The 24,133-nt window shown below is 37.7% G+C and overlaps 1 protein-coding gene across 6 annotated transcripts in view; it reads left to right on the top strand.

Annotated features, from left to right (window-relative positions):
* Positions 1-24,133, top strand: part of LRRC28 (leucine rich repeat containing 28) — a 157,123-nt gene that overhangs the window by 3,158 nt on the left and 129,832 nt on the right. For 3 of the 6 annotated variants that reach the window (XM_081831575.1, XM_031033521.2, XM_081831578.1), the window contains exons 2-3: positions 824-899; positions 18,954-18,994. In XM_081831575.1, coding sequence (XP_081687701.1) covers positions 824-899; positions 18,954-18,994 — 117 coding nt within the window. Of the gene's footprint in view, positions 1-823; positions 1,052-18,953; positions 18,995-24,133 lie in introns of all 6 variants that reach the window. The other 3 variants (XM_031033522.2, XM_006738283.3, XM_081831577.1) reach the window with 1 other exon arrangement.

Below are 24,133 nucleotides of genomic sequence, written 5' to 3'. Positions count from 1 at the left end.
GTTAAGTGATTGTGAATGAAGTTTGTTTCTGCTCTGTGCCTAGTTGATAAGATGGCAAATGTTATTTCTCTTCCTACCCTGTCACTTTCAGAGCTAGGAGGGAATTTAATCTGTTCTGGGTTCTGGCCTTTACCAATAAATTGCTATCTCCATTGTTTTTATGTTAGGCAACTGAGGCCTGGAAAGATTGTAATAATACAAGGTTCTTATTTCCTAGTCAGTATTTCTTCTTCCATTGAAATAATAAAACCATATGTTCTTGGACATGCTTCTTTACTACTTCTGATAATCTACAAAGCTAGGAAGAAAGAAAAAAAAAAAACCAAAGAGATAAAAGAAAGAGAAAATTAGAATATAGGACAATATACTAAGAAATGAAGAAAATGAAGCTGTCAGTGTGATCTAGATATATTTTATATGTGTTTATCAATATTTTTGAAATACCTTAAGCTAAACATAAAATGAGGTAGTTCAAGAAGGAAATGGGTTTGCTATATCTGATTTTTCAGCTTGCTTTGGTTGCAGGTTATGAAACTGGTCTGTGTTCTGTATAGCATTCCTGTCTCAAATTCAAGACCTATTTTTTTCAGTTAGGACTGTTGCTGCTAAGTGCTAAGTAAGCTTAAATAGTGAGGGCATTTTTAATAGTTGCTCATTTTAATCTAAATATGTGTGACAAACTTAGTTGTTAGAAAAGAAAAATACAGGCATTGAATGTGTAATTCTCTTTTTAATGTCTGCAAATAGCTATATGTGCTAACTGGTTTATTTGGTAATGCATATGAGCAGTATCATAATTATTCAATTTTCTTGTTCTCTTTAGAAATGGACCAATTTTGACAAGATGTAGTGCTGCAGTGTGCCTGATGGGATATGTTCAGTCATGGCATCTGAACTCTGTAAGACGATCTCTGTGGCAAGGCTGGAAAAGCACAAGAATTTGTTCTTAAATTATAGGAACCTGCACCATTTTCCATTGGAGTTACTGAAAGATGAGGGACTACAGTACTTGGAGAGGCTCTATATGAAAAGGAACTCCCTTACAACCTTGGTACAGTATTATATTGCATTTAAAAAAGTCATTTATAATGTGGGCTTGACCAAGATATAGTTTACATATCCTAAGATATTCAGAGCAAGATGTACATCCCCTCTTGTTATATAAACAGGTGATAAAAATGCAAATACAGGGGGTTCTCATTAGCTGACGATTCATTATCCAAGTCCCTGCAGTATAGGGTTGTGGGAAGAGTTGTATAGGAAAGCAAAATATTCACTAAATGTACCACTCATAGAATTAGTCTCCATTCCAAAACCCCACTTCACTTAGCCTGTGCATCTCTCTCTGCTTTTTTTGTGTGATAAGCTTCCTAGATGATTTTTGGATGTTACCATATCCAGTGGACCAGTTAAAAAGTAAAGAAGAGAAAGGCCAACATAGATGAATGACCCTGAGTTAGAGGCATTTAAAAAGAGATGATTTGAAGATTAAAATATTAAGACAGGCATTTGGGAAGCTTGATGTAGCCTTTCTCTTTGGGGGGAAAAAAACATAACAGAAACATCCTCCCAAACCAAAAAACCTTTATGATTGCACTGTTAAAATCAAGTGATGTTGAATTGGACTATCGTCCAGTTTGTTGAAAAAATTTTTGCCACAGAGGCAACATTTGATTCACTCTTCATGTTGTAAGAATAAGCAGATAGTTATCATTATAACCTGATTTTTTATTACATATAGGACTTTATTAAATATTTTATTACATATAAGATTAAGTTTTATTACGTATCAGATTAAAAAAACTATTTAAAATTTTTTTCAAGAGAATGTGTTACTCTGGCTTCTTATTCCCACTCTTACTGTAAAATTTGGTCTCTGGTTTAAATGTATGTGCTTTATGTGGTCTTTTCTGGTTATCACTTAACCTCATTTGAGTCTTATACTTGAATTCTTATTCTTACTCCTTTTATGATGACTTGTTTCTTTGTGAACAGACCTATTTTTCATTTCCTTCTCTATATTGGACCATCCCAAATATCTGAAAGTATGCCTTACCGGCTTCATTTAGATGGAGTGTTTTTGTGGAAAAGTTTTATTTAATCTATCTAAAATACCTCCAATGAGTAGAAAACATAAAATTTGTTTATCTTTGCTGTATCTGATAGTAAATGGAAATACGCCTTTCATTTTTAGTGTTTGGCATTTTGGCGTATATGTTATTTTGAGTGCCTAGTTAAGTTTTTTTAAAGTAGATTTTTCAGTTTTAAAATTCTAATTATCTTACTAATCAAACTTTAATAACACAATTATAGTAATCCTTTTAGCAAAATCATCATTGCATGAGGTGAAACCACATTTACTAAGTGTTTTTCCCCCCCCTTTGAGGAAGAAGTGTTGTGAGAAATAAAATTTGTCAAGGATTATAGCCCAGATTTTCCCTTGTTTGTTACTGATGTACAAAGGAAAAGTTGTGAGTGCATTATTTCTTAACTCTTAGTCAAAGTCCACTGGAGTAGAGTTTGTTCAAAGAAATCAACCTTTGTTTATAAAAGTTACAGTGAGCTTTTGGTTTTGTGGCACTTACTCAGCCGCAGTTTTCAATTTATGAAAATATTCGGGTATCAGCTCTACAGTTGTAACCGATAATTCATAATGGCTCACAAGCACACACTTCAAGTTCATGCTTTGCCACCTTTTTGTTCATCAGAGATTAAATTGTTGCATATATTTACAATGATAGGTGTATGTGTTTTATCTGAATGCCTTTTAATGAGCTGGAGCATTTGATTCATGTGTATCAAAGAGCTTTTTAATTGTAGAGGGTTGGGGCGCCTGGCTCAGTCGTTAAGCATCTGCCTTCAGCTCAGGTCATGATCCCAGGGTCCTGGGATCGAGCCCCGCCATCGGGCTCCTTGCTCCGCGGGAAGCCTGCTTCTCCCTCTCCCACTCCCCCCTGCTTGTGTTCCCTCTCTCGCTGTGTCTCTCTCTGTCAAATAAATAAATAAAAATAAAAATAAAATCTTAAATTGTAGAGGGCTATATAGGTATCAGGGTGGTAGGGCTCGTAGCAGCCCGGCCATCCCATTCCCTGATGCTACTGATACCCAGTATAGCCTAGGAGTGGCTTACCACACAGGTTTTGAAAGCAGATGAAGTAATACTTACCCTAGAGTGCTCTAAACTCGTGACTTCAGGCTTTTAGAATGTTTGCTGGTGTTATTGATAAAGTATATTTCCCAAAGAAGATTTGGTTTTTGGAGTGTGACTTAACAACTACAATACTGTCCAAAGGAAAAACAAAACAAAACATGTTATTGGAAACAGATGGTATCTGAACACCATTATGAGTTAATTGGCCCCTTTTTTTTTTTTTAAGGAAGCTTGGGAATCTGCCAATAATTCCCATTTTCACATTGTTTTATTATTTATTTATTAACATTGTTTTATTGTGTTTAAATCCTTTCTCCTCGACATTCCCCCTCCCTTCTCTCCCCACCCCTCACTCTATGAAGCCTTTCCATGAAAAGAGAAGTCACTAATGCACCACCTCTGCCTTTCTTCCTTTCCCCCGTCAAGGTGCTTGGCATAGCACAGTGGTTTATATTTTGCAGGATGATTGTATGTTAAATACTCAGAATTTAGAGAATGCCATATTAAAACTAAAACACAGCAAAAGCCTTTTTTATACATTTAAAAGATTAAATTTCTCATATTATAAATACAAAAATGATACATGCCCTAATATCAGTGAATATAAAGGAGCATATGGAAAGTAGTTGTCTCTTCATCCAGTTTTATACTGTGGAGTAACCAATGTTAATAGTTTGGTTGTGTCCTTCTGCTTTGCTTGTATTTATTTAATTATATACTTTATCCCCTTTATAAACAACAAAAAAGAATCATACTACACGTATTTCTTTGCAGATTTCTCTTTTTACTTTATGGTATTCTCATTCCATTAACCTCTAGGCCAGGAGATACATATACATCCTTATATATGCATGTGTGTTTGTGTGTAGGATCAGGTCTTAAAAGTAGGATTAATGGGTCTATGGTAGGCACATTTTACATTTTAAAGTACTTTTTTTTTTTTTTTTAAAGATTTTATTTATTTCACAGAGAGAGACACAGCGAGAGAGGGAACGCAAGCAGGGGGAGTGGGAGAGGGAGAAGCAGGCTTCCCACGGAGCAGGGAGCCTGATGCGGGGCTCGATCCCAGGACACTGAGATCATGACCTGAGCCAAAGGCAGACGCTTAACGACTGAGCCACCCAGGCGCCCCTTTAAAGTACTTTTAAAAAAAAGATTTATTTATTTATTTTAGAGAGAACGAGCACAAGTGGGAAGGGTAGAGAGGGAGAGGGAGAGAAAATCTGAAGCAGGCTGAGCGTGAGCCCGAGACCACAGGTTGAGCTGAAACCAAGAGTCAGATGCTTAACCAGCTGTGCCACCCAGGCACCCCATTTTAAAGTACTTTTTATCAGTACAGTTGACACTTGAACAATGCCAGGGTTAGGGGTGCCGACCCCCTGCTCAGTCAAAAACCTACATACAACTTTTGACTCCCCTAAAACTTAACTAATAGCCTTCTGTTGACCTGGAGCCTTCCTGATAACATCAACAGTTGATTAACACATAGTTTGCGTGTTATAGGTATTATATACTGTACTCTTACAATAAAGTAAGCTAGAGAAAAGAAAATGTTATTAAGGGGGCACCTGGGTGGCTCAGTCAGTTGAGCATCTGACTCTTGAATTCAACTCAGGTCATGATCTCAGTGTCATGAGATCAAGCCCCATGTGGGCTCCATGCTCAGTGGGGAGTCTGCTTGAGATTCTCTCCCTCTGCTCCTCCCCCCTACCCCCATGCGCTCTCATGCACACACACTCTCTCTCTCAAAGAAATAATAGTCTTAAAAATAATAAGGAATAATCTTTAAAAATTCATAAGGAAGAAAAAATACAGTTGCAATTATACTGTATTGAAAAAATCCGTGTTATTAGTGGACCCATGTATTACAAACCTGTGTTACATAAAGGTCAACTGTATTTCATTATGCAATATTACCATTTATTTGTATAACTGAGAAATCTTAAAACTTTTTTTTTTTTAAGATTTTATTTATTTGAGAGAGAGCATGAGAGCCGGGTGGGGGCAGAGGGAGAAGCAGACTTCCTGCTGTGAGCAGGGAGCCTGATGTGGGGCTTGATGTGGGGCTGGATCCCGGGACCCTGGGATCATGACCTGAACCAAAGGCAGCTGCTTAACTGACTGAGCCACCCAGGTGCCCCTTAAAACTTTTTTTCATATTAGTCAATTTATATAGGAATTCAGTTATGTAATTAATAGGTGAATAAGTAGTAGTTAGGAAACATGATTTTGGTTCCTAACATTTATCTTAGAAAATGTTTTTAAAGAATTTGTCTATAATTATTTTAAATGCAGCTCAAGAATTGTGAAGTCTTACCTTCGTGGAAATTAGAAGATAATTAGAATAGGAGATATAGGTTCTTTGTCATGTGACAGGTATTCACATAGTTGTTGAATAATAAATAAATGAATATAAAGTAGATTAAGATAAGGACTATTAATACAGGTGTAAGAGTCCCAGACTGAGAGCCTTCAAGGGCAGGGACTCTGTCTTAAATTCTGTATCCCTATGCCTGGCCTATTGCCCAACATTTGTAGAATACGGAATCTAATTCTCTGTAGCAGGATTGTAGAAGATTTTTTTAAGAAGACACTGTTTGCATTGACACTGAGGAATGACATTGGCAGGAGTTTCGGAGGAAAAGTATTCATTCAACATGTACTTATTGAGTATTTACTGTGTACCCAGTACTCTTCAAGGCACTGATTTGGAACAAATTCTTACGGAATTCTCATGGAATTTTTCATTTGTTGACATCCCAAGCTGAAGGGAAAGACTCAGTGGCAGAAGGTTTAGGGGACAAGTCTAGGCACCTGTTTTGCGTAGAGCAGTGTTTCTAGTTTTTTTTTTTTTTTAAATGTGTTCTTCAGAGCCTGAGGGTTCCTAAATAGAGCTGAGGTGGAGAATTATGGGGAGATGGAGCAGTAGTGTGTCTCCACTTCAGCCAGAGCAGCTCTCCTTCTGTTTGCTTTGTATATTGGTGCTCTCTACACCAACCCTGACATGGGTGGGATGTGTTGATCTAGTAAATGTTTTCAGACTCCTTTTAGCAGAACCATTTATTCAGAAAGTTCACTAAATAGAACTGAAATTATTCTTATTTAGGGGACGGGATACGCGAGAGTCTTGCCCAGTCCATACCTCCTTCCCTTCCAAGGAGCTGTATGGATTGTCTAGGAAACCACAGGGTGGAATAGAAAGCCACTAACTGAGAACAGCTGACATGAGAATTCTACATTCTGCCCGGCAAGGCCATCTGCTTGGGGACTGAAGATTTGTAGAGAATGCAGGTTTGAAATGATGTGAAGAATCACATGGCAGTTTGGCTAGAGAAAGGTAGTAGGATTGTTGGCATTAGTCAGCAGGCTGTTGGTTGCTAGGCTTGTGGTGGAACCATCTGCTTATTTAGGGGATTTTCTCCTGCAGTACCCAACTCTCTGAGGTATGAAGAAAGTGGACTGTTGCATTCCTGCAGACTTAGGTTTTTTCCAGGTGGATACAACACAAGTGCAGAGGGACTAAGGAGGTTCAGGAATTTGGCAGGAGTGTTTGGGGACATGGAGGATGGAATATGGAACGTGAGCTGGTTTGGAGGCAAAGAAAGGAGGAGTGAATGGACAGGGAGAATGGAGAGGGGGCCAAAGGACCCACTGACGTTGAAGAATTGTATTGGGCATGACTGAGTCAGCCATCTAGGGGAATGGGATACGTGGTTGTAGAGGGAGACTTCAGTTGTGGAGAAGTTTCAGGTGAAGTCCGGATATGAGTGTGCAGGATGAAGGAGGCTGAGGTGAAGCCTCCTCCTTTCTCTGCTCAGTTCCCCCACCAGAAGAAGCTGGAGTGTTTCTAATTGTTGGAACATTGCTTGGAAGCAGCAAGCACCAGTTCTGACTCTAACCTGGGAGTTCATGAAGGGAGGGAATCAGCAGTGGAAGCATTTGAGGACTGCAGTCTCAGGAAGGGGGTGTTTCAGTGTTTGGTAGCAAAACCTAATATTAGGAGGTAACAGACCCCCAGGTTCTTGTGCTTAACCTCTTTGGACTTCAGTTTTTTTCATTTATAAAATAAAAAGCTACAAGAGCCTTTTATTGAGGGGAAAAAAAGAAATCTCAGTGTGGAAGCAAAATCATTGAATGGATCTGCCAACTTCTCTTAATGAGAATAGCAGGCAGGAGGTTTTCCTGGGGACCTACCCAAAAACTAATGGAACTCTCACCAGTTGCCAATTTTATTTATAAATATGAATAGACAAGGAAGAGACATTAAATTTTAATGAAAGAGGGGAGTTTGGCTTATGTCTGAGCAATAAGAGCAGATAGATCTTGATTAATCAATTAATCTATGCAACAAGAGAGAACTTAAAAGTGATATCCTGCTGGGATTGAGGGGAAGAAGAGGTCTGTTCATATTCCTAAATTGGGATGGGACATAAGACACAGAGAATGCAGGACCCAGGAGAAGACATTCTTGACCTTCCCTATAAAATATAAACAGGCGAATCATAAAAGAATACAGATAGTCAAAACACAAAAAGATGTTTAACTTCCAATAGAAGGTAAAACATTGATCATCCTTTCCTATTAGATTAGCAAAAACTAATATCTAGTGTTGAAGATACTTGATGTGGAAGACTAAGAAGATGCTCTTACTATCAGATGGAGTGGAATTGGCTGAATATTTTTGGTGGGTGGTTTGACCACATCTGGCAACATTTTGCGTAAGTATGTGTTTGAATCAGCATTTTTCACTTGTAAGAATTTACACAGTGGAACAAATGTCAAGTGAACCAGGATGTTCATCACAGCATTGGATAGAATGAAAAATTGTGAAAACCTAAATGTTCATCAGTATGGGATTGGTAAAAATCTGATAAAATGATCTAACATAATTTGAGTCTTTAGTAAGTTCCAGGTACTGTCTTAAGTAATTTATATGTATTAAGTTAATTAATCCTCAAGACAATCCTGTGAAGTAGGCACTATTATTATCCCTACTTTATAGGCAATAAACTAAGGCAGTAAAAAGGGCATAGATCAAACTTAATAGTGATAGTAGTTGTGGATGGGGGGCAGGCAAGAGAGTGGCCGTGGGAGCTGGAAGAGAAAGAGCCTTACTTAAGTATGTAGAGTAAAAAGGAAAGAGTCTATTAAGTTTGGTTTATATTTTTTTCACTAAATACTTATTTTTACAATTAAAAAAATCAATTAAAATGAGATTATTGGGGGTGCCTGGGTGGCTTGGTCGGTCGAGCGGCTGCCTTCAGCTCAGGTCATGATCCCAGGATCCTGGGATTGAGCTTACCCTGCTCAGGGGTGAGTCTGCATCCCCTCTCCCACTGCCCCTCCCCCCCCCGGTTGTGCTCCCTCCCCCCGCCAAATGAATAAATAAAATCTTAAAGACCCTAAAAATGAGATTGTTAGAATATAGTACCGCTAAGATCTTAGCTAACTCTCAAGTTGTATTAATCAGTGTGTCTAGCTATTTGATTTACAATGATGGTGATGCCTGCCCTTATGTTGACATTGGTGGCTCCTGCAGCTGGTGGCTGGGTTGAGGGTGAAAAGGGTCAATGTCTGGGAAGGTTACATAGCTGTGCCCTCCACCCCCTTGGAATATGGTAAGAGTAGGATCTGGATTAAATGAACATCAGGACACCTTCAAGGCAAAACAGTAAGGAAATGGTAAAAGAGCATCCTGCCATCAAGTGTGGCAGAAAAATCGGGAGAAAGAATTAAGTTTTGTTTTTGTTTGTTTGGTTCACTTTGAATTCCAACATAAGGGGCTTCTTGTTTTTCTGTAACTTGTTGGACCCTCCCAGATTTAACCACTGCCGGGGTGCAGGGCCTCCATAATCATTGCAATTGCTCTGTCCTTGAGCTAGTTCTATTTAAAAGCATCTTAGTTCTTTCTTTTTTTAATATTAAATTATTTGAGAGAGAGAGGGAACAGGGGGAGGGGCAGAGGGAGAGGGAGAGGATCTCAAGCAGACGCCCTGCTGAGCATGGAGCCCAGTGTAGGGCTTGATCTCTCGACCCTGAGATCATGACCTGAGCTGAAATCAAGAGTCTGATGCTTAACCGACAGAGCCATCTAGGTGCCCTGCACCTTAATCATTTCTTAAATTGAATGTGTGGAAATGGTATGTTAAGTGGTAAAGTATTCAGATGCTGTGTTTGTGTTTTAATGCTGATGTGTAATATGTGATGCAGTCCTGTAAAACATTCATTACAAATACATCCTGTCTTAGTAATCCATATATACCTGAAGAGTGTAAGTTTTATTATAAATCAAAGCTGCTTTTCCTACTGGATTTTCAGATTTCATTGTTTTCCCCCTCATTGTTACTGGTTGACAGTAGTTCCCTGTCAAATAGTTACCAAAGTATTTGAAATAGTTTGGAAAATGAATGTCTGACCTATAACCTAATTCTGTTTATTGAATCATAGAATTTCAAAGCTAGATGGAGCTTTATAGATAATTTAGGCAATTTTTCAAGGGAAGTAAGCTTAGAAAAGGTTAATGGATGGGTCCAAAGCCACTTCTACGTCCAGTTAGCGCAAATACCAGGTCTCCTAATTGGTCATCTGGTCAGTCTTTCGTTTTCATTCTGCAGGTATTTATTGATGACCCATTTCTAGCCTAGCACCATCTAGTTAAATTTTAACCGTCTTTATTCACTGAGGAGTATTGAGGTGTTCCATGTTAAGTGAGTTTTCTTAGTTACCTCTGTGAAATTTACCTTTCAGATCCACCATGTAACTTTTCTTGATAGAAATGTTTTTAAAACATGTACCATTCTGTGCTTTCTTAAATAAAATATGGGGAACATGAGTTAGCCTACTCTTTGTGACTCAGTTCTGCCTTGGGAGTTAGGAAGAGAGGGTTTAGGAAGAGGTGGCAGGGATAGAGGTCTTCCCCTTACATGAGACCATATACTTGTGCACTGGAAGGGTTCTGTTTGCAAGCAGAAGCCTCAAAAGCCATTGCTATGTATGTGTTTCCACAAGTTGAAATTCATTTTCAAGCATTCACTATACTAAAATGAGGCATCTGTGCATTAAAAATGAGATACCAGTTTCTAAATGTTAGCCCCATCAAATCAGTCAACCAATACATATATAAGTGAGACACTTGAAATATACATTGAGCTTGAGATATCTCCCCCCCACACACAATAAACAATTATGTCTTAGTCTTACAGAATTATTCATGCTGGGTGTAATTTTAATGTTTCATCTGGCTTTATGGGAGTAAGTGTTCAATATTCTTTTTTGTGTGTACTTTCCTGTTGCTTTGAGAATTCCATTCATAAAATGATACTTATTGGGTGCATATTAAATAGGTTTTCAAAAAAATAGAAAGTAGGGGCAAATGATTCTCTACCTTCAACCCTTGTTTATGATATTTATGTAACTTGCATTTTTAAACAAATATTGTTGAGATTAATACTTGAGACATTTCAGTAATTTTTGTTTTTCTTCTTTTGAAAAATGTTTTCCTTGGTAATTAAATTTTTATCACAATCCAAATGCCTATTTCAGTTTTGTAAATGTACTGGATATACAGTCTTTAAAAATTTTAGCATATTTTCTCTATGGGTGTTTGCTAAGTAAAAAATATCAATCTTGAGATTTTACATTTTGGCAGTAAAACCTTTGCAGTTTTGCAGATACCTAAAATATTCTTATTTTCATTTTTTTTTTTTTAAAGATTTTATTTATTTATTTGAAAGAGAGAGAATGAGAGAAAGCACATGAGAGGGGGGAGGGTCAGAGGGAGAAGCAGACTCCCTGCCAAGCAGGGAGCCCGATGCGGGACTCGATCCAGGGACTCCAGGATCATGACCTGAGCCGAAGGCAGTCGCTTAACCAACTGAGCCACCCAGGCGCCCTCTTATTTTCATTTTTAAGAACATGACAATTTTATCCTCTATGAATGCCAAATAAATATGTCATCATTTCTAAGAAAAATAATTTAAAAATTTATCATTCATACAGTTAAGTAGTTCTTTTTCATGTTTTACAGCTAAAAGAGCTGAGTTTATGTGAAAAATTGGTAGTATCAAGAAACAAATTTTGTACTGATTTGATAGCTGTCAATCACATGCAGCTATTAATGTTTAAATTAAATTATAATGAAGCAGTATTAAAAATACAATTCCTTAGTCATTATAAGCACATTTTAAATGCTTGGTGGCCACCATATCAGACAGTGTTAAGATAGGGGATATTTCTATCATTGCCGAAAGTTCTATTGGACCAGTGGTGTGTTTGGGGAAGAGAAAGAATGCATTAAAATCAATAATGCCCAAATGTCCATCGACTGATGAATGGATAAAGAAGATGTGTTGTGTATACACGCGCGCACACACACATACACATACAATGGCATATTACTCAGCAGTCAAAAAGAATGAAATCTTGCCATTTGCAATGACATGGATGGAGCTAGAGTGTATTATGCTAAGTGAAATAAATCAGAGAAAGACAAATACCATATGATTTCACTCATATGTGGAATTTAAGAAAACATGAACATAGGGGAAGAGAAGAGAAGCAAAGCAGAAAATAGACTCTTAACTATAGAGAACAAACTGAGGGCTGCTGGAGGGGAAGTGGGCAGGGAGATGGATGAAATTGGTGATGGGCATTAAGGAGGGCACTTGTGAGAAGCACTGGGTGTTGTATGGAATTGATGAATCACTAAATTCTGCACCCGAGACTAATACTACAGTGTATATTAGCTAACTGGAATTTAAATAAAAACTTGATAAAGAAAAAAAATCAGTAATGTCATTTTTATTATTTTTGTCATGGAAGTCCAATTGCAACTATAGTTAGTGCTACATATTTGTAGTGCAAAGCAGGGAAGAAAAATTATCTCAGGGTTCTTTTTAGGCACCTCAAAGACAGCTTCAGAAACAAAAGAATTTGTCCACATATTTGAAAAATTTTCTATACCTCATTTTTTCCCTTTCTTTCCCTTTTGAAGTGACTTTGTTGATATTTGTAATGCTTTGTATTCAAGCATTCCGTGAATTTCCAATGGAATTTTTCTTTTAACGAACGCGGGACATAAGATACCTATGATTATTTTGGAAGACATACTCTAAGAAATTTGGGTATTTGCTGCAGATTTTTCACTGCTTTCCTTTTGGATACATTAAAACAAATAACTAAAGATGTTATGCTCACATTTCCAAATAATCAAAATTAGTATTTTCCCATAAAACTGACATATTTTGGATTATCTTTTTTGTATTGCTTATGAATAGATTACCTACATTTGCATTTGCATATTTGCACAGCATAGTCACTTACATTTTTTTCTGGGAAACAGGATGTCAGTGGTAGCTTACAAAACATATATAAATTTGCAGTGGTCCTTGACCTATCAGTGATTGCACAGCCCCTGCTAGGAGTGGTCTTCTCTTAGCAAGATGGGTTAATGAGCTGTTAATGCTCTCGAGCACATTTCTTCTCGATCTCTTCTCCTTCTCTCTAGCAACCCCTTTCCTCCCCTACATGCCCCCCCAAAACTATATAGTGCTTCATAGGATAATTCAAATAGGTAATACCATTCCTTCGTGCAGCTCATTTCAGAAGAAATTAACTTAACCACCAGAGATGTGATGTTGGTAGATGCAAGTATTGAGAATCCACTGTGTTTTTCTGTCTCCAGGAAACACCAAGGAAATAGGACAAGCGTTTAAGCAAGTCTGATGCTTTTTTGGGTCACTTAAAGTTTATTTGGAGAGAAATTAAAAAAGAGGAAAATGAGTAATTAACAGGAAGTGAACCAAGAGACAAGTGGGTAAATGGTAAAAGACATTAGGGAGCAAATGGTAACAGGTTTCCGGAAAGCCTTTATAGGACTGCGGAAGAGGAAAGGGTGTGCTGGTTACCTCTCTGTTCCCATTAGCATGCTAGTTAGTGTCTGACTCCTCTGTGGAGAAATACTGCTCTATGATAAATATTAAAAGGGGGCGCCTGGGTGGCTCAGTCGTTAAGTGTCTGCCTTCGGCTCAGGTCATGATCCCAGGGTCCTAGGATCGAGCCCCGCGTTGGGCTCCCTGCTTGGCAGGAAGCCTGCTTCTCCCTCTCCCTACCCCCCTGCTTTGTGTTCCCTCTCTCAACTCTCTCTCTGTCAAATAAATAAAATCTAAAAAAAAAAAAAAAAGGAAGAGAAATACAAAAGGAGGAATGGGTTATGCTATTGGCAGCAAAAGAGGTCTACCTTAGTTGTTCCCATATAGTCACCTAGTACTTAACTCACACCAGTATACTTGCTTGGAAACAGTGACATCAAATTACTGATCCAACTAGGAAGCTTGTTGAGTAATGTTGTGGTGGTTTGTAAATGAAGTGCTTTTCTTCCTTCAATACCAAAACTTCATTAACTTTTTTTTATTAAAAAAGTAATAATAAAGGGGCACCTGGGTGGCTCAGTTGGTTGTGTCTGACTTTGGCTCAGGTCATGATCTTGGGGTCCTGGGATCAACCCCAAGGTCCCTGCTCAGCGGGGAGTCTGCTTTTCTCTCTCCCTCTGCCCCTTCCCCTGACTGTGCTCTCTCTCTCAAATAAGTAAAAATAATAATAATTTTTGAGGTGAAATGAACTTAATGTAAAATTAACTATTTTAGAGGGAACAATTCAGTAGTATTTAGTACATTCGCAGAGTTGTACAACTACTGCCTCTGTCTAGTTCTAAACATTTCCATCACTGCAAACTAAAACCCCTTACTCATTAAGCAGCCTCTCCCCATCCCCTTCCAAACCCCAGCCCTGGTAACCGCCAATCTGTGTTCTGTCTTTATGGATTTATCCATTCTGAATAGTTCATGTAAATGGGATTATTCAATATGTGACCTTTTGTGTCCGGCTTCTTTTCACTTGGCATAGTGTCCTCAGGGTTCATCCAAGTTTCAGTCCTTCATTACTTTTTATGGCTCAGTAAGTACCCATTGCATGTGCATACCACAATTTATTTACCCATTCATCTACTGATGGATGTTTGGGCTCTTTCTACCTTTTTGCTGTTGTGAACAGTGCAGCTATGAATATGGATTACAGTTACATGTTTGAGTACCTGTTTTTAATTCTTTTGGGTATGTACCTAGGTGTGGAATTATGGGGTCATATGGTAACTCTAATTTTTTGAGGAACTGCTGAACCACTTTACCAGCAAAGTACAAGAGTTCCAAATTTCTCCATATCCTCACCAACACTCATTCCTTTCCAGTTTTTAAAATATTATTATTACAGTGGGTTGAAGTGGGTAGGTGTGAGATGGTACTGCTTTGTGGTTTGGATTTGCATTTCCCTAATGCTAATGATGTTGAACATCTCTTCATGTGCTTGTTGGCCATTTGTATATATTTAGAGAATATTCAAATCCTTTGCCCATTTTCCAACTGGGTTGTTTGGGGTTTTTTTGGTAAGAGTTCTTTATATATTCTGGATGTTAGACCTTGAACAGATACAGGATTCATAAATATTTTCTCCCGTTTTAAATGTTGTCTTCACTTTCTTGTAATTCCTTTTTTTTTGTACTTGATATGTATTTTTTAAATTATGTTAGTCACCATACAGTACTTCATTAGTGTAATTCACTTTCTTATAATATTCTTTGTTGCGCAAAAGTTTTTTAATTTTGGTGAAATCCATTGTATTTATTTTTTTCTGTTGTTCCTCGTGCTTTTGGTGTCCTATTTCTGAATCCATTGCCAAATCCACAATGATAAAGATTTACCTCTCTATTTTTTTCTGTGAATTTTATGGTTTTAGCGGTTATATTTAAGTTGCTGATCCATTTTTAATTAATTTTCGTATATAGTGTGAGAGGTCCAGCTTCATTTGACTTTTTATAAATGCTGTAAAAACTAAAATACATTTAATTCATGACTTATTTGAAATGTGTTTTTAGAGGTCAGGATGGAGCAGGTTTTGCTGAACCCTGAATCTTAGTGGTTTTTAACAGCACAATTATTTCTTTTACTCACACTGCATGACTCTCATATTGCTTGGGGACTCTGGTTTATGGTATCCATAGTCAAGGATGAAGGCTGACAAAGCTTCCATCATGTGGTCACTGTGAACTTTATGAACTTTTATGTAACTTTTTGTATTTCACCTCAAAATTTTATTTTTTTAACTAAAAAAAAAAAATAAATTAGGTTTTGGTACTGAAGAAAAAAAAAAAACATTTAATTTACAGACCAGCACAATACACTCACTAAGCTTTCTAGTTTTTGTAACAACACCTCTCAAAGTCATGAATTAAGTGCATTTTAGTTCTTATAGCTCAGGCTCTTTAAGGCTACCACTTCAACATAATTTCACTCACCGAAGTAAATCATTTAGCTATATCCAGCTTGAAGAGAAAAATGCAATCCTACCAGGTGCCCAGAAGGAGAAGAAAAAAAAAAAATTGGTGGTGCACGGTGCCCGCCAGGTAACATCACTGAACATAGTGTTTGCAACATATTTGAAGTGTTGGTTCCAAGATACACAATTGAAAAACATCCCCATTTAAGGGGGTTGGCAATTTTTCTTAAAAGGGTATAGTAAAACTTCATTGATTCAAAATTAGAGGTAAATTGTATGCTTAACTGTGCTTGCTGAAGTTTACTTTTACATTATTTGGAAAGAAAAATTATTTAGCTAAGTGTAATGTGGGATTTAGTGATGAGAATTTTGGCTTAATTTAGAAAATAATTTTTAACCAGTTTCATAGGAAGTAATTCAGTGATGCTTACCAGTAGGTGTCAGCCACAGCCCGTGCAAAGTGCTGCTTATTTGTCAAGGCTTTTTGGGCAGGTACTAAATAAGGGGTTGGGTTTTTTTCCCCCCCCCACCCAGTATTCTAATGAACAGTTTTGTTAAGGTCAACTTGCTTATTTTTAAATAAAAACAGTGTATCTACTTGTTAATAAAGATAGGGTAACGCACCATTAGCAGGAGAAAGATTATTCCGTGCTTAATTGTGTGTGGAGCTGTATAGCTCGAAAGAGCTAACTAAGTTCTCATGGGAAGATCAGAATAATGTTTGATGGCACCAAGTAGGCGTCTGGAAGGAACGACCACAGGTCCTGTGAGTCAGCCAGATGTGACACCAATTGTTGCAGATAGAACAGATGAGGCTTTTTTCTGGTAAGCCTTTCCTTTTCAGAGAAACAGCTGTTATTATATTAAACCTTTTATTGACCCCCCCCCCCACATTCCCCCATCCCCAACTGCCTAGTTTGCCTAGGAAGGTTTGTATGTATGTCCATAAATGGAAGTACATATTCTCCTTAATAGAGGAGATACCAATACTAAAAGAAACATTTTGAGGATTTGGACAGATCCAAGAGTAACATCTGAGGAAAGACTTGTTGTGAAGGATCTCATTGCATATATTAATATCAAAATATATAAAACAGGGGCGCCTGGGTGGCTCAGTTAAGCATCTGCCTTCGGCTCAGGTCATGATCCCAGGGTCCTGGGATCAAGCCCCGCATCCAGCTCCCTGCTCTGCGGGAAGCCTGCTTCTCCCTCTCCCACTCCCCCTGCTTGTGTTCCTGCTCTGGCTGTGTCTCTCTCTATCAAATAAATAAATAAAATCTTAAAAAATATATATATAAAACAAGAATCAGCATTTGAAAACGAAATACAAGTGATTTTATAAAAAATGAGTACTCAATAAATGCTTCTTTGTCTTCATAACAATATTTGTATTCAGTATTTGGCTATCAAAAGGACAAGGATATATGTATGTATAAGCAGCTTTGGATGCTGTTGTGAAGTATTTAAATACATCAGTATATCAACTGAAATTAGTAGTGTCATTTCCTTGTTTAAAATAAACCAGTGGATTTTTATTGTGTTCAGAAGTTGTTTAAAAAGTTTTCCCATAGTATAAGATATAAGCTCTAATGATCTTTTCCATGCCACTCTCTGCAAAATCATTATAGACCTTCGTACCCTATGGCCCAGACATAGCAAATTAATGGTATTTCTCTTACTGAGTGTTTAGAGCCCAAATTGGATAAATTATGATTGATTACTCAATTACGTAGCAGTTTATGCTGTGGGTACCACATTTTTTAATGTAATGTTTTTCCAATTATATGAGACATAACATGCTTACCATTAAAAATTCAAATTATACTAAAGTAGATGGAAAATAGCAACCCTAGTCCTTTTCCTAATGATAATCATTGTTACTAAGTTTCTATATGAAAAATTACTTTGTTACAAATATAAAACTGTCTAGTCTTTCACTTTTGTTTTTCCATTAACACGATTTTTTTAGAGGTAGGTGGGGCAGAGAGAGAGAGAAAGAGAGTGAGAACCTTAAGCAGGCTCCATGCCCACCGAGCCCTACACAGGGCTCTATTTCACAACCCTGAGATCCTGACCTGAGCTGAAATCAAGAGTTGGACGCTTAACCAACTGAGCCATCCAGGTGCCTCTAACACAATTGTTTTTATGACAAGATTTTTGAAAATGAAAGATCTGTTCAGTAGTACTGTTAGGGAGTTAAAGCAGAAGAGATTGTGTTTGCAATTTCCCAGACATACCTCCCTCTCTCACCTTTTCTGTTGCTTCTTGTGCCTAGAAAGCTAACTGGAACTCTTTCTCCCTGCCCCACAGCAGCCTCTGAAAATTTGTCTTTCAGGACTCAAGCCACACCTAATTACTTCTAAAAAACTATTCCTCATTCTTTGTTGTTGATATCTAGCCTACCCTACAGTATGTTTGAGTGTAGAATAAAATATATATATATATTTTGTAAAAAAAAAAAAAAATGTATATATATATATTACTCCCGACTCAGTATGCTCCTCTAGTCTCAACAACTCCTGTCTTTGTGTAAATTTGAACCGTGTGCGCGCGCGTGCACGCACACGTGAGCGAGTGAGAGAGAGAGGCTTTCAGTTACTTGTAGGAGGCTTTTCCTTTTACCCAGTGCCTTCAGCAGAGACCTGCTTGCAGTCTGTGAGTGGAATTTCTGATCTTTACATGGAAGGGCCAGCCCTTCCAACACTCAGTCTGTGTAAGGCACCTAGATTCATCTGCCTTCCCCATGGCCTGTTTCCTATCCCTGCCACACCACACCCCTTAGGACCTGTGGCAGGGTCTGCCACTCCCCTGGATCACGAGCTCCAGCTTACTCTGGTTACCCTGAGCTTAGTTAGGTCTTGGTTTCTGGCACCTGGGGATTTCCCTTATTTTTTTTCTGAGGCACATGATTTGCGAGTTCGGGGTGGGGGGTGAATGTTAGTTTTCTAGGGCTTCTTTACCAAATGACACAGGCTAGGTGGCTTAAAACAACGAAGTTTATTCTCTCACAATTCTGGGGGCTGGAAGTCCAAAATCAAGGTGTGGGCAGGGTGGGTTCCCTCTCAGGGCTCTGAAAGAGAGGATCTGTTCCTTCCTTTCTCCTTGCTTCTGGTGGTTGCCAGTGATCCTTGATGTTCTGTTGGCTGTGTCACTCCAGTATCTGGCTTCATTGTCAGATGGCTTTCTTCCCTCTGTGTGTCTGTTAAGAACAGTTTAGTTTCTTCCATGACTGTGGTGGAATACAAGGTTTCTGGTTTCTCTGAGAGAGATTGATTTTTAAGTGTTCAAATTTATAGGTTTATATTATAGTATGAGCTATGTAAGCATAAAACCCAGACCTGCTGCTTTATTATTTTTGCATTATTTTCTCCAGATTTACAACCCCCCCAAAAGATAGTACTTTGTGTTTAAGCTCATTGGAAATGTTTATACATTTTTCAAAAATAAAATTTAATTCTGAGTTTTTAATTTTCAGCCAGAAAACCTTGCTCAGAAGCTTCCAAACCTTGTGGAACTGTGAGTCTGTTTATTCAAATTTTTTAAAAAACAAGAATGAAAATAATTTTATTTGAAATAATAGGATATATCATTTTAATGTATTAATTTATTTTTTGGTATCATGGTCATAGTGTTCATGTAAGTAGTTCTGCTAAACCCAATAATATTTTAAAGTATTTTACCATTTAAATTTGTGTTTTAAATATCTCACCTTAAGGTAGTAAAGATAAACTTTTTAAAGCTATGAAAGATACATTTTTTTCTCGGTGCAGCCTCTTGGTCACAAAATCCTTCTGGACAGTCAGTGTAATTGGAAAAGTTTATTGCTGTTACTACTACTATATTTGTTACTTGATGTAAACAGTTCAACAGTGTAAAAGGGTTAAAATAAAGAGTGAAATAATGAAGAGTGAAAACCTACTTCCCTGTGTCCTCCATACCTCATTTGTTTTTTAGTTTTTTTTTTTTAAGATTTTATTTACTTATTTGACAGAGAGAGAGAGCGAGAGCAAGAACACAAGCAGGAGGAGTGGGAGAGGGAGAAGCAGGCCTCCCGCCGAGCAGGGAGCCCGATATGGGGCTCGATCCCAGGACCCTGGGATCATGACCCGAGCCGAAGGCAGATGACTGAGCCACCCAGGCGCCCCTTTTTTTAGTTCTTTTGACGATCACCTCCATAATGCTAAATAATATGTTTACACCTTTGTTTTTTAGTGCATCAACTTTAAGGATCTCTTGATTTATCTGTAAGGAGGATATTTAGAATCTTTCCCTTTCTTTCCAGCTCCCTCCTAATTTTGTTGAAGGAGGAGTTTGCATTGCCATTTCTTGTTCTCTTTATTATTTTTCATGATTTTCAAGAGGTAAAGGAAGGAAAACTAACATTACACCTCCATCTTTAAGCTGGGAGTTTGTCATTTCCACTCCCCCCCATCCTTTTATTTTGAAAAATTTCAAACTAACAGAAAAGTTGAGAGCATAGTACAATGAATACCCATATATGCTTCATCTAAATTTAACAGTTAACATTTTGACACATTTGCTTTCTCTTTCTGTCTCCTATCATCTTCCTCCCCCCTTCCCTTTCCAGTTCTCTCCCATGCACACACACACACACACACAAATTTTAGACATTATGATATATCAGTATGTATCTCCTAAGAATAAGGGCAATCTTGCACATAATTCTAATATTATCACACATTAAAAGTAATATTAATTCAGGGGCACCTGAGTGGCTCAGTCAGTTAAGCGTCCAGCTCTTGGTTTGGCTCAGGTCATGATCTCAGGGTCGTGAGATCGAGCCCCGTGTAAGGCTCCACACACCAGATGTGGAGCCTGCTTAAGATTCTCTCTCTCCCTTTGTCCCTCCCCCTGCTCATGCTCTCTCTCTCAAAAAAAAAAAGAATATGAATTCAGTAATATCATCTAATGTACATTGTATATTTAAATTATCCCAATCTCCCTCCCCCACAACCCAGTGTTTTAAACTAGTGTACAGATTTGTCTGATTTAAACATCTTTGGTGATTTTTCTACCCCACTGCTTTATCAAGTTTTTAATTTCATTCTTTTTATATATGAAGAAAGATGTCTTAACATTATTTTAAGTCTACTTTTTGTTTTTATAGGTTCTTTACAGTTTCCTTCATATAGGTTTTGAACATTTCTAAAGTTTATTCCTAAACATTTAATATATATTTTTTGCTAGCGTAAATGCATTTTCTCACCTCTTACCTCTTTTAAGTGGTTATTTTTGAATATATGAGCACTGTTTGTTTTCATGTGTTAACTTTATATCTTGCTACCTTGCTGAAATCTTATTATTTGAGTTAGTTTTATGGTTGATTCCTCAGGGTCTTTCAGGTATACTCTCTCCTGAAAATACAGATAATGTTGTTTCTTTTTTTCTAAACCTTATGCCTTTAATTATTTTCTCTAGTCTGATCACATTGGCTAGTTCTTCCAGAACAGTGTGAAATTATACTTCAGACAGTGGGCATCCTTGTTTCTTTCTGACCTTAGTGGGAAAGCCTCCAGGGTTGCCCCATAAGAAAGATACTGGCTTTACAATTAATGTATATGTATTCTATTGTGTTAAGTAAATACCCATTTGTATTAATCTATTGCTGCTTAACAAATTTAATGTAGTGGCTTAAACTGTGGGTAGGGATGCTTAAAAGAATAAATTCTTATTACCTCATATTTTCTGAAGATCTAGAATCAGGGCTTGGCTTAGCTGGGTGTCTTGGCCTCAATGTCTCTTTCAAGGCTTGCAATCACGGTTGTTGCCCAGAGCTGCTGTTTTCCCTGAAGGCTCAACTAAAGAAGTGTCCTCTTTGTTTACTTATGTGGTTGTTGGCAAGATTCAGTTAATCTCAGGTTGTTGGTCTGAAGGTTGACTCAGTTCCTTGCTGGCTGTTGGCCAGAGGACTGACTCCCTTAGTTCCTTGCCAGTTGGCCTCTCTGTAGTGTCGTTCCCAACATGGCAGCTGGCTTCCATCAGTGCAGGGAAAAAAAGAGCAAGAGAGGGTATGCAAGACAGGATCCACAGTCTCTTTCTAATCTAATCATGAAGTGACATCCCATCACTTTTACTATATTCTGTTCATTAGAAACAAGTCAGTAGGTCCAGCCCACACCTAAGGGGAGGCTACTACCCAAGGGCCTAAATGCCAGGTAGTGGAGATCAATGGGGACCATCTTGGAGGCTACCTACCACACCATTAATTCCTACTTTCTCAAGAATTTTTTATTAGTAATGGATGTGGAATTTATTCAAAGCCTTTTTCAGACTTTAAAGAAAAAATTCTTGAGGCCTTCAGGCAAAAAAGTGAAACAATCATGAAGATGAAGAAGACTGCAAAGTAATACTCCAAACTGTATTATGTATACAGTGGTGGTTGCATTCACACTTGACAGTGTTTTTCTTTGAGCACTTTAAAAGTATTTTTATATATATGTAATTAATTATATATAACATATGTATTACATAAGAAATAACATAATAAATATATTATAAATAAGTTATATAATATAAATGAATAAATAATGTATAATTCTGTATTATGTATATTATATATAATAAGTGGGATTTTAATCATTTTCCACATGTATTAATTCATCATTTTTCTATGGCTACTTTCGAGATTTTCTTTTTTGGTTTTCAGAAATTTAACTATGATGTACCTCGGTATAATTTTGTTTGTATTTATGTTGGAGTTGGCTGAGCTTCTTGAATCTGTGAATTTATGTCTTTTCCCAAATTTGAATATCTTCAACCATTATTTCTTTGAATATTTTTTTTAAAGATTTTATTTATTTATTTGAGAGAGAGAATGAGATAGAGAGAGAGAGCATGAGACAGGGGAGGGTCAGAGGGAGAAGCAGACTCCCTGCCGAGCAGGGAGCCCGATGCGGGACTCGATCCTGGGACTCCAGGATCATGACCTGAGCCGAAGGCAGTCGCTTAACCAACTGAGCCACCCAGGCGCCCTTCTTTGAATATTTTTTATGCACTATTCCCTTTCTCCTTCCTGGGCACCATTTACACATACGTTACATCTGTTGATGTTGTCCTACGTTCCTCTAAGGCACTGTTCATGTTTCCTTAGTCTTTTTTTCTCTCTGCAGAGGTGGAGAGGGGCAGAGGGAGAAGCGGGCTCCCTGCTTGATGTGGGGCTTGATCCCAGGACCCTGGGATCATGACCTGAGCCAAAGGTAGATACTTAACTGACTGAGCCACCCAGGTGCCCCTTCTCTCTGTGTTTTAGATTAGATCATTTATATTGATCTTTCTTCAAGTTCATAAACTCTTTCCTTTGTCATATTCATTCTGTTATTCAGCTTTATCAGTAACTTTTTTCAGTTTTAGATCTTTCTTTCGTTTGTTCATTCATCTGTCCATCCTTCCTACCTCCCTCCCTTTTTTCCTTCCTTCCTACCTATATTTCCCATCTTTACATTACAGGCATATCTTACTTTAGATCACTATGTATAGCTGTAATAACTACATAAAAATTTCTTGTCTGCTGATCCCAGCATCTTGGTCATCTTGAGCTTGATATCTATTGTTTGTTGTTGTTAATGGATCACATTTTTTTGAGTTTTCATATGTTGAATAACTTTAGATTATATCCTGACAATTGGGAATGTTGTGTTTTGGAGACTGGAATCTGTTACATACATTCAAAGGGTGTTGATATTTTTGCTTAGCAGGCACTTTACCTGGTTTGACTTAAGCAGTAAATGTTTCCTGGAGGGCAGCTGAAATCTCAGTGCAGTTCTTTTACCTTTAGCTGGAGTTTTTTCTATATTTGCATGGTTCTGGGATTGCCATTGATTTAGGCAAAGTTTAGAAATAGAATTTGGGGTTCCTCTTCCCTGGCTCTTTTATTCTGGTATTCTCCCTTTATTTGCCAGGTTATGGTTGCCCTGAACTCTGTCTTCCTGTTCTTTAGGCTAGTAAGACTGAAGTTTTCTATCAGAATTTTAGCTGCTTTGCATGGTAACTGTACCCTGCCTTAAACTAAATCTGTTTAAAAAACAAAACAAAACTCAAAACTCACCCAGTGCCATTCCTTCTTCTAAGTTTAGACTCTTCACCAGAATTGGCTTGTTTTTGTTTACTCTGCAGTGCCTTAGAGTCGTCTGCGTGTGTGTGTGTGTTCTTTAGCATTTTAGTAGTTATCTGCCAAAGGATCAGTCCAGTAGGAGTTTATTCTGCTATACTGAATTGGAACTTGCATTCTTTTCTTTTAACCACTCTGTGTCTTTATACTTCAAGTGGGTTTCTTGAAGTCAACATTAGTTGGTTCTTTGATTTTTGACCAATCTGACAATCTCGGCTGTTTAACTGGAGTGTTTTGTTTTTGTTTTTTTTTTTTGGTGGAACTTTTTTTTTTAAATTTTTTATTGTTAATCACCATACATTACATCATTAGTTTTTGATGTAGTGTTCCATGATTGATTGATTGTGCATAACACCCAGTGCTCCATGCAGAACGTGCCCTCTTTAATACCCATCACCAGGGTAACCCATCCTCCCACCCCCCTCCCCTCTAGAACCCTCAGTTTGTTTTTCAGAGTCCATCATCTCTCATGGTCCGTCTCCCCCTCCGATTTCCCCCGCCTTCGTTCTTCCCCTCCTGCTATCTTC

Source organism: Leptonychotes weddellii, chromosome 9 (genome assembly GCF_054177405.1).
Source record: "Leptonychotes weddellii isolate Sample4059 chromosome 9, ASM5417740v2, whole genome shotgun sequence".
NCBI lineage: Eukaryota > Metazoa > Chordata > Mammalia > Carnivora > Phocidae > Leptonychotes > Leptonychotes weddellii.
This window is presented reverse-complemented; position numbering and strand designations above follow the sequence as displayed.